The sequence below is a fragment of the Oncorhynchus keta genome, chromosome 34, assembly GCF_023373465.1.
Source record: "Oncorhynchus keta strain PuntledgeMale-10-30-2019 chromosome 34, Oket_V2, whole genome shotgun sequence".
NCBI classification, from domain to species: domain Eukaryota; kingdom Metazoa; phylum Chordata; class Actinopteri; order Salmoniformes; family Salmonidae; genus Oncorhynchus; species Oncorhynchus keta.
The window spans coordinates 19310796-19327224 of record NC_068454.1 but is presented as its reverse complement, the minus strand read 5'-3'; the positions used below and the strand labels follow the sequence as shown (position 1 = coordinate 19327224).

At 43.8% G+C, this 16429-nt stretch overlaps 2 protein-coding genes across 2 annotated transcripts in view; both read left to right on the top strand.

The window, feature by feature from the left end:
• LOC118366793 (protein dopey-2-like) overlaps positions 1 to 7572 on the top strand; it is a 54810-nt gene extending 47238 nt beyond the window's left edge. The window contains exons 26-36 of the mRNA XM_035749472.2: positions 1842 to 1908; positions 2156 to 2312; positions 3861 to 3943; positions 4033 to 4292; positions 4417 to 4478; positions 4632 to 4760; positions 5076 to 5212; positions 5664 to 5719; positions 5853 to 5993; positions 6099 to 6231; positions 6356 to 7572. Of these exons, the coding sequence (XP_035605365.2) occupies positions 1842 to 1908; positions 2156 to 2312; positions 3861 to 3943; positions 4033 to 4292; positions 4417 to 4478; positions 4632 to 4760; positions 5076 to 5212; positions 5664 to 5719; positions 5853 to 5993; positions 6099 to 6231; positions 6356 to 6628 (1498 nt within the window). The 3' untranslated portion in view covers positions 6629 to 7572. The remainder of the gene's footprint in view (positions 1 to 1841; positions 1909 to 2155; positions 2313 to 3860; positions 3944 to 4032; positions 4293 to 4416; positions 4479 to 4631; positions 4761 to 5075; positions 5213 to 5663; positions 5720 to 5852; positions 5994 to 6098; positions 6232 to 6355) is intronic.
• An 8008-nt stretch (positions 7573 to 15580) lies between these two features.
• The window catches only part of morc3a (MORC family CW-type zinc finger 3a), a 30687-nt gene continuing 29838 nt past the window's right edge, over positions 15581 to 16429 (top strand). Inside the window, exon 1 of the mRNA XM_035749470.2 lies at positions 15581 to 15709. Within this exon, the coding sequence (XP_035605363.1) occupies positions 15671 to 15709 (39 nt within the window). The 5' untranslated portion in view covers positions 15581 to 15670. The remainder of the gene's footprint in view (positions 15710 to 16429) is intronic.

The following is a 16429-nucleotide window of genomic DNA, read 5'->3' as shown; positions in this document are numbered from 1 at the left end:
TCGATAATGACAGGAATGGAGGAGGTCTTTATTCCAGTGAGATTGCTAAGGCGAACACCGTCATGTTTAGTTTTGCCCAACCGAGATCGATGCACAGACAAGGTCTCAATGGGGATAGTTGAGCTGACTACACTGACTGTGCTAGTGGCAGACTCCACTAAGCTGGCAAGATGGCTAACAGCTTGGTGCCTGGCCTGCACCCTATCTCATTGTGGAGCTTACTTGATGCCGACACCTCTTTCTAGCTGATTTACAGGTTGAAGCTATGTTGCACTTGGTGACCGCTGACTGTTTCATCCTAACATCGTTGGTGCCGACATGAATAACAATATCCCTATACTCTCTACACTCACCAGTTTTAGCCGTAGACAGCACCATCTTTAGATTAGCCTTAACGTCGGTAGCCCTGCCCCCTGGTTAACAGTGTATGATCGCTGGATGATTATTTTTAAATCTAATACTACGGGTAATGGAGTTGCCAATAACTAGGGTTTTCAATTTGTCAGAGCTAATGGTGGGAGGCTTCGATGTCTCAGACCCTGTAACGGGAGGAGTAGAGACCAGAGAAGGGTCGGCCTCTGACTCCGACTCGTTGCTTAATGGGAGAACCGGTTGAAAGATTCTGTTGGCTGAATGAGCGACACCAGTTGAGCATTCCTACAGCATTTCCCTCCAGAAGCCATGACAAAATTGTCCGGCTGCAGGGACTGTGCGAGAGGATTTATACTACTATCTGTACTTATTGGTGGCACAGCCTGCTGCCTGGCCTGCACCCTATCTCCTTTTGGAGTTAGAGCCTTGTGTAACGGCGTTCGTCTGTTGAAGGAGAGTCGGACCAAAATGCAGCGTGGTGGTTACTCATGTTCTTTAATGTAGAATAGCGATACATGAAATAACTTATAAATATACAAAACAACAAACGGAACGTGAAAACCTATACAGCCTGTCTGGTGAATAACTAACACAGAGACAGGAACAATCACCCACAAAATACACAGTGAAACCCCGGCTGCCTAAATATGGTTCCCAATCAGAGACACTGAGAATCACCTGACTCTGATTGAGAACCGCCTCAGGCAGCCAAACCTATGCTACACCCCTACTCAGCCGCAATCCCAATGCCTACAAAAACCCAATACGAAACACAACAAAATAAACCCATTTCACACCCTGGCCTGACCAAATATATAACGAATACACAAAATACTATGACCAAGGCGTGACACCTTGCCTATGGGGGCAAATTACCCTTACCTAACTATTACGTCTGAAGCTGGGCTTGCAGCACGGCTATCCTCACCATAAGGCGATTTGTTCTCCTTTATATTATGAGTACAGCGACTGCAATTAGAAGGCATAATGTTAATGTTACTACTTAGCTTCAGCTGGTGGAGGTCCTGTAGAACCATGTCCAGGGTGAAAAAGTTGAATGAAAAAAGTTGAGCGAGGGGAAAAAATAAAAATATAAAACGTTAATTTAAAAAATACGTAAAGTTGGCAGGTAGCAAAGTTACACTAGCAACAAAACGCACAGCAGCACATAAACAAGTCCACAAGTTGTGACAGGAAATGACGTCAGCACTCGATTCACAAATAACTCACCTTACAGTCATGCGTGCATACATCTGTGGTCATACTGATTTGTTACTGTAGACATTGTTCCCAGCGTAACACACTCTGTTGTTTGAAACAATGTAAATGTTATTTACAAACATAAGTGGTACATCCCACATCAATAGACATGCTTTGGTTTGCTACTGTATCAGAATCAACAAGATATTATTGCACTCTAGTCTACTTCTCCATAGCTGTACAGACATCTTTCTCCTCTCCTACTACAGGATCCTCAATGACTTTGTAAACCGACTCTCCAGCCTGGACAATAAGAAGGACACTAGAGACATGCAGGTAAGACATGGAACACAGTAGCACAGCCCTTGCTGTAGCCTAATGTACACCTTCCTCTTCCACGCCATCCGCTAGGTCCGATTGAATGAAATGATGCAATATCGAACGTCCGCTCCTGTCTGCCCATGTCCCCCCATGTCCACACCGAAATGTGTGGACAGGACCGGACGTTTCATTAAAACGAAAGATTGAGAGGGTACAGTGTGAGATGCATGATAATGATGGTTACCATGGCGATGTCCTGTAGGAAGTGACCCAGAAGATCCTAGAGGCGGTGGGCGGGGTGGCGGGGTCATCTCTGGAACAGACCAGCTGGCTCAGCCGCAATCTGGAGGTCAAGAACCAGCCACAGGTGTGTCCTGAGACCGAGGAGCCATCCATCGAACTGAACCTGGACCTCTATGGTAACCAAACACACACACACACACACACACACACACCTGGAGACATCCCTGGCTTCTATCAGGAACAGACTGAAGCCTAATTTCCCCCTTGTGCTTCCGCACAATATGCTAGGTTCCCTCTAAAAATGGAATATCGAACGTCCACTCCTGTCCGTATATGTTTGCACTTTTCCAGGACACTTTTCCAAGGAGCTGCGGATGGAAGCGGATGTTCAATTGACGTTATTTTGAAGTGGAAGGTGTACATTAGGCTTTAAAATGGGTCAGATGTCACGACTTCCACCGAAGTTGTTCCCTCTCCTTGTTCAGGCGGTGTTCGGCGGTTGACGTCACCGGCTTTCTAGCCGCCACCGATCCATGTTTCATTTTTCCTTTTGTTTAGTCTGTTTTACACATCTGGTTCCCATCTCATAATTATGTTCCTTATTTAACCCTCTGGTTTCCCTTTCTGTTTTGTGCGTGATTGTCTTTTGTGTATTCCGGTGTGTTCTTTGAGTCCTGTTTTGTCCTTGTTTGGAACGGGATTTTGTTACGTTTTGGATTGAGTAAATCAGTGATTGTTACTCTTATCTGTGTCCTGCGCCTGACTCCTTCGCTTTCTTTTAGATGGACTCTGACATCAGAGCTGCTAACCTCCTTAACCACGCGTCGAACTCATTCCATGGAGGGCCTAGTGTCTGCGGCAGGGCTTCCCAAACTCTATCCTCAGGACCCCAAGGGGTGCACGTTTTGGTTTAAGTCCGAGCACTACCCAGCTGATTCAAATAATCATCAAGCTTTGATGGTTTGAATCAGTAGTCTTGTATTAGGGCAAAAAACAAAGCATGCACCCCTTGGGGTCACAAGGACTGAGTTTGGGAAGCTCTGGTCTGTGGGTTTTCACTCCTCACTTGTATTTAATTGATGATTTAAGGTCAGTAATTAGTAAATAACTCCCCACACCTGGTTATCTAGGTCTTAATTGAAAGGAAATACCAAAAACCCGCAGGCACTAAACCCTCCATGGAATGAGTTTGACACCCCTTTCCTTAACCCTCAGGACATGCTCCTCGGTAACCATGGCAACCAAACCCCGGCACCGAATGCACGTTCTACATCATTAGAGAAACGCAAGAGGTCTCACCTCGACCAACAGTCTCCTCTCCATCCTCTCCTCTGCTCTCTTCAGGTCTACATTAGAGTGGACTGAGAGAGACCACAGACTTATACTGTAACCATGTAAACACAGCACTTCCTCACGACATTATGTCCCCCAGTGTAATGGTCCAGTGAGGAAAGAGGACACTATTCTCACAAAAGTGCCTCTCCTCTGGTGTTACCCATGTCAACCGGTCCCCAGTAGTGGAACTAAGTGCCCTGCTGCGTCACTGGGAGCAGTGCACCCAGGATGTGGCCTGAAGGATGACATGGAGATCCTTCCCGCTACCATGAGGAGATTAAGCCTTGGGTCGGCCCTCAGGGCGGGCACTGGAGAAGAAAGTCATACATATTCATGATTAACAACTCCCTTCTGTTCCCATCTCCTTTCCTTTCCTCTCTTTTCTCCAGACTCTGAAGCTCAGGCCAGCACTATGGTGTCTTCCTCAGCCCCCTCTGTGTACAGTGTACAAGCCCTTGCGCTATTGGCAGAGGTAGGTGTGTCCGTGTGTGGATCTGTGCACCCATTGCTCTCATGCCTATGTATGTGTTTCTATTTCTGACAGACCCTCCTCCTCTGCAGGTTCTAGCCCCTCTTCTGGACATGGTGTATCGCAGTGATGAGAAGGAGAAAGCCGTCCCTCTCATCTCTCGCCTCATGTACTACGTCTTCCCCTACCTGAAGAACCACAGTGCCTACAACATGCCCAGTTTCGGGGCAGGTGCCCAGCTCCTGAGCAATCTGAGTGGGTACGCCTACACCAAGAGGGCCTGGAAAAAAGAGGCCTTCGAACTCTACATGGATCCTCTGTTCTTCACCATGGATGTCTCCTGTGCCCCCCAGTAAGATTGTGTTTGTGCGTGTGCTTGTGTTTAAGTGTGTGCATGCCATGTAAATATTGACAAATCAATATTATCAAATAAATTGTTAAAAGAAAATGACTGTATTTGACCTCTGTTTCTTTAGCTGGAGGGCCATCATCGACCACCTGCTGACCCATGAGAAGACCATGTTCAAAGACCTCATGAGTAAGTAGAGTAGGTGTGTGTGTGCATCCGTGTGAGTGCATTTGTGCGTGTGTTAACTGTGTGTGAGTGTGTGTGTGTGTGTGTGTGTGTGTGTGTGTGTGTGTGTGTGTGTGTGTGTGTGTGTGTGTGTGTGTGTGTGTGTGTGTGTTGCAGGCATGCAGAGCAGTTCTCTGAAGCTGTTCCCCAGTGCAGAGCAGAAGCCCATGTTACTGAAGCGTCAGGCCTTTGCCATGTTCAGTGGCGAGTTAGACCAGTACCACCTCTACCTGCCCCTCATCCAAGGTGGGTGTGCTTTCTGTGTATTCTGGGCATTTATTTGCGTGTATTGACAAAGTGTGTAGACCAGTTTCTCATTCCTGGGTGCACTTTTTTGTTTGTTTTTGCCTTAGCACTCACACACCTGATTGAGGATCTGATTAGTTGAATGAAGTGTGTGAGCGCCAGGATTTAGAAATACTGGTGTAGACCATCACATTTGATGGATAATGAGAGTGTGTGTGACATTAACATTTTATAAGGCCAATATGAATTATTAATATACAGTATAATGTAATGCGGGTATCCTATCCTCTCTCCTCCTCCTCCCCTCTCCCTTAGAGCGGCTGACAGAGGCTCTGCGTATTGGTCAAACGCCCTCCGTTTCTGCCCAGATGTTTCTGACGTTCCGTGTTCTTTTGCTGCGGATCTCCCCCCAGCACCTCACCTCCCTCTGGCCAATTATGGTCACAGAACTGGTGAGGAACAACCCCCACCCTGATGACATCACTTCCTGTCACTGTTGATTTCCTGTAGGGCCGGAAGGAACCAGTATCAAGATACTCATTAGTATATCATGGCAAGGAAACAAATCTCGAAGCGCATTTAACTCCTTTAGGAAAACAGCCCGAGTGTTTGAAACAAACATCATTATGTTGTCATTCATTCACATTTGCTTATCTTCAAAGCTATATCACACAATATTTTACATACAGCAGGTTTTTAAACAACCAAAGAGTTTTGTCTGCTTCGTGTTTTATTTTTTGCCATGGAAAATATTGTCACAGCCCTAACTTTCTCATTTCAATGCATGTATACACTGTAGTGATGTACATGTTTTCAGCAGGGAGGTGGCATGTCAAAAGAAAGTCTTTGGTAGTGTTTGTCCAGTCCTGTCTTCTAATGGTGTCTTTGATCTTTGTTTGTCAGATTCACACATTTGTTCGTCTGGAGAAAGCCTTGTCGGAAGAAAAAGAGGTGTCAAAGTGAGTCCATGATCACTCCGTCTACTGTAGACGCATCAATATATCTGTCCATCTATCTATGTAGGAGACAGTCTCTTATGTAACTATCACCACCCTTTCTTTGTACTCCCTCCTCTTTTCCTCTCTCTGTCAGGCTGACTAAAGTGGTACGTGGGTCCATGGGGATTGGGCCATTGACATTCCCCCAGCCAGAGTTGGACATGTACCTGTCTGCCTGCAAGTTCCTGGACACCGCCCTGGCCTTCCCCCCAGAGAAGATGCCCCTCTTTCAGATGTGAGTGCCTCACCCTGCTTAATATCAGCTTAGCATCTGTATAGACTGTGCTTAGAATGATTACAATTAAATGTTCTCTGCTCATGTCTGTGCGTGTGTGTCAAGGTATCGCTGGGCCTTTGTTCCAGAGGTGGATATGAGCCGCTACAGTGGCCCAGAGAATGGTCTCCTGGAGGGAGAGCAGGAGTGCAAACCCCATGTTGTCAAAGTACTAGAAGCTCTACACCAACGCTACGGGGTAAGAGAACGCAAACACCACTATAGAGCATGAGAACTCATGTTCTTATAGTCACCATGATAACATGACTCAATCGTGCGATCTGCTCATCCCATTCTGTTGATGTCATGTCCTATAATTCCAGGCGCTGAGTGACGAGTCGTCTACGGAGTGTCTGGAGTTCCCCCTCCTCACCCATCGCTCTCTCTCCTCCATCACCCAGCTGGTTCCCTTCCTCCATACACTCTGCTGTTCCTTCCAGGGCACATCACCCAGCAGCCCTGCAGACTACCCTGTGGCAGACTACCCTGTGGCAGACTACCCTGTGGCAGACTACCCCACAGCCAGCGCCCACCAAGTCCTGAAGCGACTGGAGCACATCACTGAGGGAGAGTTCCTGGACTCCATGGAGAGTTAGATCTCCACCAAGGTTCTAGAGCTTAGAACGCTGAGGAAATGACAACTGGAACTATAGCAATTCAATGTTGTAGAATGGCCACAACTGCGGAAAGCCATGTTTTATTATAGGTGTATGCCAGCTAAATGGCAATCTTTTGGGATGTTCTTTTGAATGATGAATTGTTTACTTTACTTGGTTGAATCTGAACATATTCTACATTTGAGATACCGGTACTCTAAAATAATCTAGAATTAACTGACACAAACTGGAGCGGAGTGGTAGTTATTAGGCTCTCTGAGTAAAAGTCTAAATGTGCTGACTTAAAGTTAAAGTAATACTGATGCTAGCTACAGTAGCTTTTAGCGGTGATACTGGTTGTAAAATAAGTTCCACTAACAAAGGGAGTGACAGCAGTACTGATTTCATTCCATCGCTCTACAAAGCTTTCCATAAACTTCCTCCCTCCTATTAGCAAGTTGTGTCTGTCTGACTGCCAGACTGTAATGTATTCCAATGAGACAGGAGTAGGTTAGTATACCTGCTGGTCAGTGACTATGGGAACTCTAAGGTTCTTAGTACAGGATGTTTGGTTTTAAATGTTTCAAAAGCTCTGCTTGTCATCAATCATGATGGTGCAGTTTTATTTGTGGGTAAATTATTTAATGTGATTTGTGTACATGGCAAAACCTCTAGATATCTAATATAATAAAATAACATGCGTGTAAATGTGGTATTTTATTCAAGGGAAGTCTTCGACTTATGTCTGTTTTTAAGTGTTTTGGGGAATGTTTGGACTTAACGCTCATCATCGATTTGTTCTTCACATTTGAATGCTTAACTAAATTATGTGAATGTCTGTCCTCCTGAAAATTATAACTTTTTAATATCAGAATTAATATATTATGGTCTGTAAATAAAAACAAATATTAAAGAATGATTCAATAAATGGAGCTCAAAATGTATATTGTGAATGTTTGCTTGATAATCTCAGAGACCTAACCCTAAGAGTCAATAACATAAGTATGCAGGTGTTATAGCTTTATCTGGGGAGGCAGGGATTTGTGTTCTGGGTAGATGCATGTAGCCTGGCTGACGAGGCCCAAGTGACTTACTGCGCAGGAACAGCTTTAACCATGCTGGTCTGGAAAGGAGGCCGTTATTGCAATATTTGATCTGAAATTGTGCAATGGGTTTGGTTCTCTCAAATGTTAGTTTTTTTTCCATCTTGGTTTGAGTAAGTTTACATGCACACTAATAATTCTATATTAAAGTGATTATGGAAGTAGGCAGAGTATGGCAATACTCTTATCAGGGCCGGTTCAAGGCATAAGTGACATAAGCGTTCGCTTAGGGCCTCCAACACACCAAAAATATGTTTGTTTTGTAACTCAGGGTCTCAACTTACTATTGATTGTAAGAATAGTAGAATACACCTGGTGCAATTTCAACATTTGGTTGAACTTCAGCAGTTTATTTCTTGTCAGTCACTCAATTAGCCATGCCAGCTAACTATTTTTTGATTGGTATTTAGTTAAGCCAGCTATCTAAACTTGCATGTCGACTAGGCATGCAGGGCACGTGCCCAGGAGCCCTGGCCTTTCGTGGCCCCCCCATTGATTTGTGTTGATTAGTTGACTGATGTTGCTGGCAAGGTAACTGCTGTTTAACTTAACAGAAAGAAATTAAACTAGTGTTTATTCACAGTGCTGAGCTAGTATTGCAACTGACATGCAACGTTAGCTAATGTTTCATCCCGTCAGTTCAATCAAGGCTACGGTAGATATAACGTGATTTGACGTTATTTTATCTGTGGCCAAAGACCTAGAGCCTTCTTGGATGGGCACTTCTAATGTAACTCTATGGCAGCACCCAATGGGCTTGAATTTCCGAGCTCTCCCAGTAGATTTTGCAGTGATGTAGTGTCTCCATGAGTGACAGAACACTGAGCCAATCATGGCGGAACTAAAGAACGTTACCAACTCCTAACCTCTGTATTTTCTGCTGGCTGCCCCACCACCACAGAAAGCACTGAGCTAGGCTGAAACTTCAACATTTTGGAGCTGCCTTACTCAAGAAAGAAAAAAAAGAGACCATGTTTGTATGAGGCTTTATTAACTCAATGATTATTAGATTTTTTTACAGTGTTTTCAAACTGATATTTGACACGTGTTAATGCCAACATAACACAAAACTAAAATGTTTAATTTTTGCTAAGAAACTTCAGTGTTTTCTATCCAAATCTATGAATAATATGCATGCATATCTTATATTATTGGCATGAGGAGCAGGAAGTTGAAATTGGGCACGCTATTTATCCAAAAGTGAAAATTCTGCCCCCTTGCCCCAAGAGGTTAACTCTATTATAATATTTTTTTACAGTGTTTTCAAACTGATATTTGACACGTATTAATGCCAACATAACACAACACTGAAATTGTTTATTTTTTGCTAAAAAAAGTGAGTCACCACTTAGAAGCAGCAAGAACAATGACAGCTACACTTGCTAAGTTTCGCATAGGTCTATTGGATATTGCCTACCTTGAAGGACGATTTGCAGGCAGAGACCTATAAATGGGTAATCAATACTTATTGAAAACTAAAAAGGTTGACGCTCGCTCACCATAGTAGCCCAACCTATGTGTTGTGCCTTCAATTTCAATTATGATTTTTTGTATTTTTGTACTTCGACTCACGTTGGTTGAGCGCCCTTCACTTCTTTCCATTATCAAAATGTATTTACACATGCAGTAGTAAACTACAGTAAATTTCATATTCAAGTTAACTGCTATGGGATTCTCCGTCCGTGTAGGCAGCCTACTCTATTTCATTGAGACCACACATGCTAGGCGTACTTGAACTCTCATGTCCAACTAGGAGAGGTAGGATACTGAAGTTGAAGCAGCGAATTCTGAGTGTGTGAATAATGCAAAACAATATGTGTTTTTAATACAATATGTAGGCTAACACATACAAAGCAGAAAGAGGACAGTTTCAAAATAATCTGATGGACAACAAAATATTTTCATCCCAAAGTCCTCTGTCTGACCGCCCGCCCTGACCGTGTCACAATGATCTCTGTCCAACCGCCCGCCCTGACCGTGTCACAATGATCTCTGTCCAACCGCCCGCCCTGACCGTGTCACAATGATCTCTGTCTGACCGCCCGCCCTGACCGTGTCACAATGATCTCTGTCTGACCGCCCGCCCTGACCGTGTCACAATGATCTCTGTCTGACCGCCCGCCCTGACCGTGTCACAATGATCTCTGTCTGACCGCCCGCCCTGACCGTGTCACAATGATCTCTGTCTGACCGCCCGCCCTGACCGTGTCACAATGATCTCTGTCTGACCGCCCGCCCTGACCGTGTCACAATGATCTCTGTCCAACCGCCCGCCCTGACCGTGTCACAATGATCTCTGTCTGACCGCCCGCCCTGACCGTGTCACAATGATCTCTGTCTGACCGCCCGCCCTGACCGTGTCACAATGATCTCTGTCCAACCGCCCGCCCCTGTCCACAGCATTGAAAATTCTGATCTCTGACCGTGCCACAATGATCTCAACCGCCCGCCCTGACCGTGTCACCGCCCCGCCCTGACCGTGTCACAATGATCTCTGTCTGACCGCCCGCCCCTGTCCACAGCATTGAAAATTCTGACCGTGTCACAATGATCTCTGTCTGACCGCCCGCCCTGACCGTGTCACAATGATCTCTGTCTGACCGCCCGCCCCTGTCCACAGCATTGAAAATTCTGACCGTGCCACAATGATCTCTGTCTGACCGCCCGCCCCCACAGCATGTCCGTGTCACAGATCTCTGTCTGACCGCCCGCCCTGACCGTGCCACAATGATCTCTGTCTGACCGCCTCTGTCCAACCGCCCCTGTCCACAATGATCTCTGTCTGACCGCCCGCCCTGATTCCACAATGATCCGTGCCACAATGATCTCTGTCTGACCGCCCGCCCCTGTCCACAGCATTGAAAATTCTGACCGTGCCACAATGATCTCTGTCTGACCGCCCGCCCTGACCGTGTCACAATGATCTCTGTCTGACCGCCCGCCCCTGTCCACAGCATTGAAAATGCTGACCGTGCCACAATGATCTCTGTCTGACCGCCCGCCCTGACCGTGTCACAATGATCTCTGTTGGGACCAGCAGCTCTCGCAGGGATCCCACGGGGATGCAGCCTTCTAGTGCAGTCAGTAGGCCAACACAACACTATGCTCATCATGCCTTAGCAGGATCAGACGGTGACAGGGTTCCCAGCTGGATCAGACAGCTAGGGACGTCCAGTCTACTGAGCTCAGGTAAATGTAGCAGTTTATTAACAATATCATTGAATGATACAAAGTTATTGAATTGATGGGTAGACCTACAGTAGCTACAGTACAGCAGTTTAAGATTAAAGCTTCAGTCTGAGATCTGGGAATAATGGTCATTTCCAATATTGAAACATTGATTTTATTATTGGATAATATAATGTATAAGGCAATTCTTTGTCATGCTTTACTGTAGGAAGATCAGATGGTGACAGGGGTCTCAGCAGGGTTAGGCAGCCAGGGAAGTCTGTGATGGAGGTGAGGTGAATTTTTGATACAGCACTTTATTCTCTCTGGGGAGCGAACACTGGTCAAGCCAGATGCTATTTTAAGACAGTCTGACAAACCTCCAAAGTTGATTTCCAAACTGTATCAAGGCTTGATAGAAACCTTTCCTGGTGACACAAAACATGTAAAAAATGTGAGGAAGACCTGGTAGAAGCTATTGATGATGATGAATAGGTACAGATATGTTTGAATGCCCAGTCATGTTCATATCATCTCAGACATACATTGCTGTAGTTTAAGACCATCCATAGAACCTACTATATTCCAGTGAAACTGAATAACATGCACTCAAAAATCATTCCTCTGCTGGAGGTTTAAAACACAAAAAGGGGACATACAGTTGAAGTCAGAAGTTTGCAAACACCTCAGCCAAATACATGTAAACTCAGTTTTTCACAATTCCTGACATTTAATCAGAGTAAAAAATCACTGTCTTAGGTCAGTCCGGATCACCACTTTATTTTAAGAATGTGAAATGTCAGAATAATAGTAGAGAGAATGATTTATTTCAGATTGTATTTATTTCATCACGTTCCCAGTGGGTCAGAAGTTTACATACACTCTATTAGTATTTGGTAGCATTGCCTTTAAATGGTTTAACTTGGGTCAAACGTTTCAGGTAGCCTTCCACAAGCTTCCCACAATAAGTTGGGTGAATTTTGGCCCATTCCTCCTGACAGAGTTGGTGTAACTGAGTCAGGTTTGTAGGCCTCCTTGCTCGCACACGCTTTTCAGTTCTGCCCACACATTTTCTACGGGTTTGAGGTCAGGACTTTGTGATGGCCACTCCAATACCTTGACATTGTTGTCCTTAAGCAATTTTGCCACAACTTTGGAAGTATGCTTGGGGTCATTGTCCATTTGGAAGACCCATTTACGACCAAGCTTTAACTTCCTGACTGATGTCTTGAGATGTTGCTTCAATATATCCATAATTTTCCTCCGTTATGATGCCATCTATTTTGTGAAGTGCACCAGTCCCTCCTGCAGCAGAGCACCCCCACAACATGATGCTGCCACCCCCGTGCTTTACAGTTGGGATGGTGTTCTTCACCTTGAAAGCATCCCCCTTTCTCCTCCAAACATAATGATTGTAATTATGGCCAAACAGTTATATTATTGTTTCATCAGACCAGAGGACATTTCTCCAAAAAAGTACAATCTTTGTCCCCATGTGCAGTTGCAAACCGTAGTCTGACTTTTTTCATGGTGGTTTTGAAGTGTTGGATTCTTCCTTGCTGAGCGGCCTTTCAGGTTATGTCGATATAGGACTCGTTTTACTGTGGATATAGATACTTTTTACCTGTTTCCTCCAGCATCTTCACAATGTCCTTTGCTGTTGTTCTGGGATTGATTTGCACTTTTTGCACCAAAGTACGTTCATCTCTAGGAGACAGAACCCGTCTCCTTCCTGAGTGGTATGATGGCTGCGTGGTCCCATGGTGTTTATACTTGCGTACTATTGTTTGTACAGATGAGCGTGGTACCTTCGGGCATTTGGAAATTTCTCCCAAGGATGAAGCAGACTTGTGGAGGTCTACAATTGTTTTCTGAGATCTTAGCTGATTTCATTTGATTTTCCCATGATGACAAGCGAAGAGACACTGAGTTTGAAGGTTGGCCTTGAAATACATCCACAAGTACACCTCCAATTGACTCAAATGATGTCAATTAGCCTATCAGAAGCTTCTAAAGCCATAACATCATTTTCTGGAATTTTCCAAGCTGTTTAAAGGCACAGTCAACTTAGTGTATGTAAACTTCTGACCCACTGGAATTGTGATACAGTGAATTGTAAGTGAAATAATCTGTTTGTATTGTTGGAAAAATGACTTGTGTCATGCACAAAGTAGATGTCCTAACCGACTTGCCAAACTATAGTTTGTTAACAAGAAATTTGTGGAGTGGTTGAAAACCTAGTTTTAATGACTCCAACCTAAGTGTATATAAACTTCCGACTTCAACTGTATTTGGATTTGTTATGGTCTTGTGAAGGCTGGCTGAATTCTGACAAAGAGTGTGTTCTTTGTACTCAATCCCTCACAGATTCTCCCTTCTTCCTTTATTTGTTTGGAAATGTTGATACTGCAAACTGTTATCTGAAGAAACAGTGGAACCAAGCATTTAGAGCATCTAAGAAATGCATTGCCATTATTTGGTAAGTTGTTTATACTCCCACAATGTCAAGTTATGCATTACTAGATTTTATTTATTACAATATTAAGGGTATACTGGACAACTTTCATAAGGTCTGGATGCTTTATATCGAATAGAGTATTACAAAAGGAGTCTGTATTGAAGACAGGCCCTCGTCAGGGGAGATACCTATTTCGGCAATCCCTAGCTGTGGGAATACAACCATACTCATAGTTTGGATTTGAAAATGGGCACCTTCATTTGATGTGAATTGGTGGACTAATTCATATAAATATTTGATAACTAATAAAGTAAGATACGTCTCTAACAAGATCCTTCACAGATGTTATCCTTGTAATAGTCGTATTTCTATATATGTAATTCATGTAGAAAAATAATGTAGCTTTTGAAAATTGGAAAATTAGACTATAGAGCATTTATTTTGAGATTACTTGCATAGTGAAATATTTTGGACAGATATGAAAATATATATTAGTGATAAGATGAGTAAACCTGTAAGCATTTTCAAATGTCATATTATTTTTTATTTGACATACATGCACAGTGACTGCCAATACATTGTGAATTTGTTCATTTTATTGGGAGAATTTTGAATCCATAACATGAAGTTCATGGGGGCTTGGGATTGGCGCAGCATCACTACAGCCCCTGGTTCGATCCCGGGCTGTATCACAACTGGCCGTGATCGGGAGTCTCATAGAGCGGCGCACAACTGGCTCAGCATCGTCTGTGTTAGGGGAGGGTTTGGCCAGGGGGGCTTTACTTGGCTCATTGAACTCTAGTGACTCCTTGTGGCGGGTCGGGCACCTGCAGGCTAACCTCGGTGCTGCTGGCTTCCAGGTTAAGCGGGCGGGTGTTTTCTTCAGGATCGGTGTGTCCCCCATGGGACAGTTGAGCTAACGTAGGCTAATGCGAATAGCATGAGGTTGTAAGTAAGAAGAACCTTTCCCAGGACATAGACATATCTGATTTAGTCAGAAAGCTTAAATTCTTGTTAATCTAACTGCACTGTCCAATGTACAGTAGCTATTACAGTGAAGGAATACCATGCTATTGTTTGAGGAGAGTGCACAGTTATGAACTTGAAAGTTATTAATAAACCGATTTGGCACATTTGGGCAGTCTTTGAACAAAAATTCATTGGATCAGTCTGACTTTGCACATACACTGCTGCCATCTAGTGGTCAAAATCTAATTTGCGCCTGGGCTGGAATAATACATTAGGGCCTCTCTATTGCATTTCAAAGATGATGGTACAAAAAAAAATACAAAAAACAGATGATTTTTTCTTTGTATTTTCTTTAACCAGATCTAATGTGTTATATTCTCCTACATTCATTTCACATTTCCACAGCCTTCAAAGTGTTTCCTTTCAAATGGTATCAAGAATATGCATATCGTTGCTTCAATGCCTGAGCTGCAGGCAGTTAGATTTGGGTATGTCATTTTAGGCGAAAATGGAGAAAAAGGGTCCTATGCTTAGCGTGGGCTGGCTGGTCATGTTTCGGAGGACGCATGACTCAACCTTCGCCTCCCGAGCCCGTTGGGGAGTTGCAGCGATGAGACAAGATCGAAATTAGGGAGAAAAATAGGGTAAAAAATTATTATGGTAAGAAAATAAGTTTCAATATTTGTCTGATTGATTTACAATATTATATAACAAGCATTTCGCCACACCCGCAACAACATCTGCTAAACATGTGTATGTGACCAATACAATTTTATTTGATTTAAAATATATAAATACCAAATGATCAAATAAGTGTCTACAGAATTTGTCCAAATGTAACTTGTCTTTAATATACTTTTACTGTGTCTCTCTGGTTTTGTTTATTATTTACTTTTCTGTTACGTGTGATATTTGTATATAGTTTTGTACCATGTTCCTGTAATGCAATAAAACATAATAATACAAACAAATATTTGAAATCCAACAGTTGTAATGGAAGGGTGGGGCTTGGGGCTGTGTCGTGTGGGTCTTTGACTGAGAAAGACACAGTGGAGAGCCAACCAGTAGCACAGCCTCCTTCATTATCGACGCATTGTGCCGACAACATCAAAGAACAATTCCAGACTCTGAAGTCAGGAGGACTTCGAGAGATAGGTGTCAACCGTACTAAGATGCCAGTGTCTTTCTTTAAAATGTATATAAATTGGTTCGTGATTAAACAGATACATTAAGTTATTCTTATCACACCAACAGCATGTTATGGGCGGGGTCATGTCCCGCTGGGCGGTGCCCTCGCGCTGGACTTGTGCATGTTGACCACGCCCCTTCTGCATTTCGGAGAAGATGGCGTCGCAAGTACAGAGAGGAGTGCCTCTAAGTGCGGTAAGCATATTATGATATTTTACAGTATCTGTAGGAATTTGTATCTAGACGGAAATTGCTGTGCAGTAAACTTAGAAGTATGGTGATAGTCTTGTTGGTTTGATCGCATAATGTAATGTGTGTTTTGGAGCTAGCTAACGTTAGCTAGCTAGCCAACATCCTTTGGGAATGTTGATTGCCGTTAGCGCGTGCGATATTGATAACCCCCAGTCCCCATGCAAAATTGAACATATTTTGACCAGCGGAGCTGGAGATTTCTGTCTTGTCGTTTGCTAGATAAATACAGACGTATTTCTGAACTTGGGGAAAATAGATACTTTGTAGAGGCGTTTCTCCTCATCTAATGTCATGCGGTGTTGTTGTGGTGACGTGCAATATTTTTCAGTGTCACACACGGAGTAGCCCAATGGCGCTCATCCACTATTGTCAAAAACGAGTTGCGTCGAGAGATTCGGAAATCCGGGAGATTGAATTGTGTTCAAATCAAAGCGCCAGATTGCCTAACGGGCGTGTTTTCACGGCGTTGTAAAGCAGATGGCAACCACCACGAAACAGCGTATGCGAACGTGAGTAGATTACGTTGAAAACAACGGTCGGCCATCTTGGACGCTGTCTCCAGTTCATAGCTATAATATATACCCCAGTGATTCCACTCCTCGGTCACAGTATGGTTGCTGTTGATGCATTCAATTATCCTATGCCATTCAAATGGGGAAATAG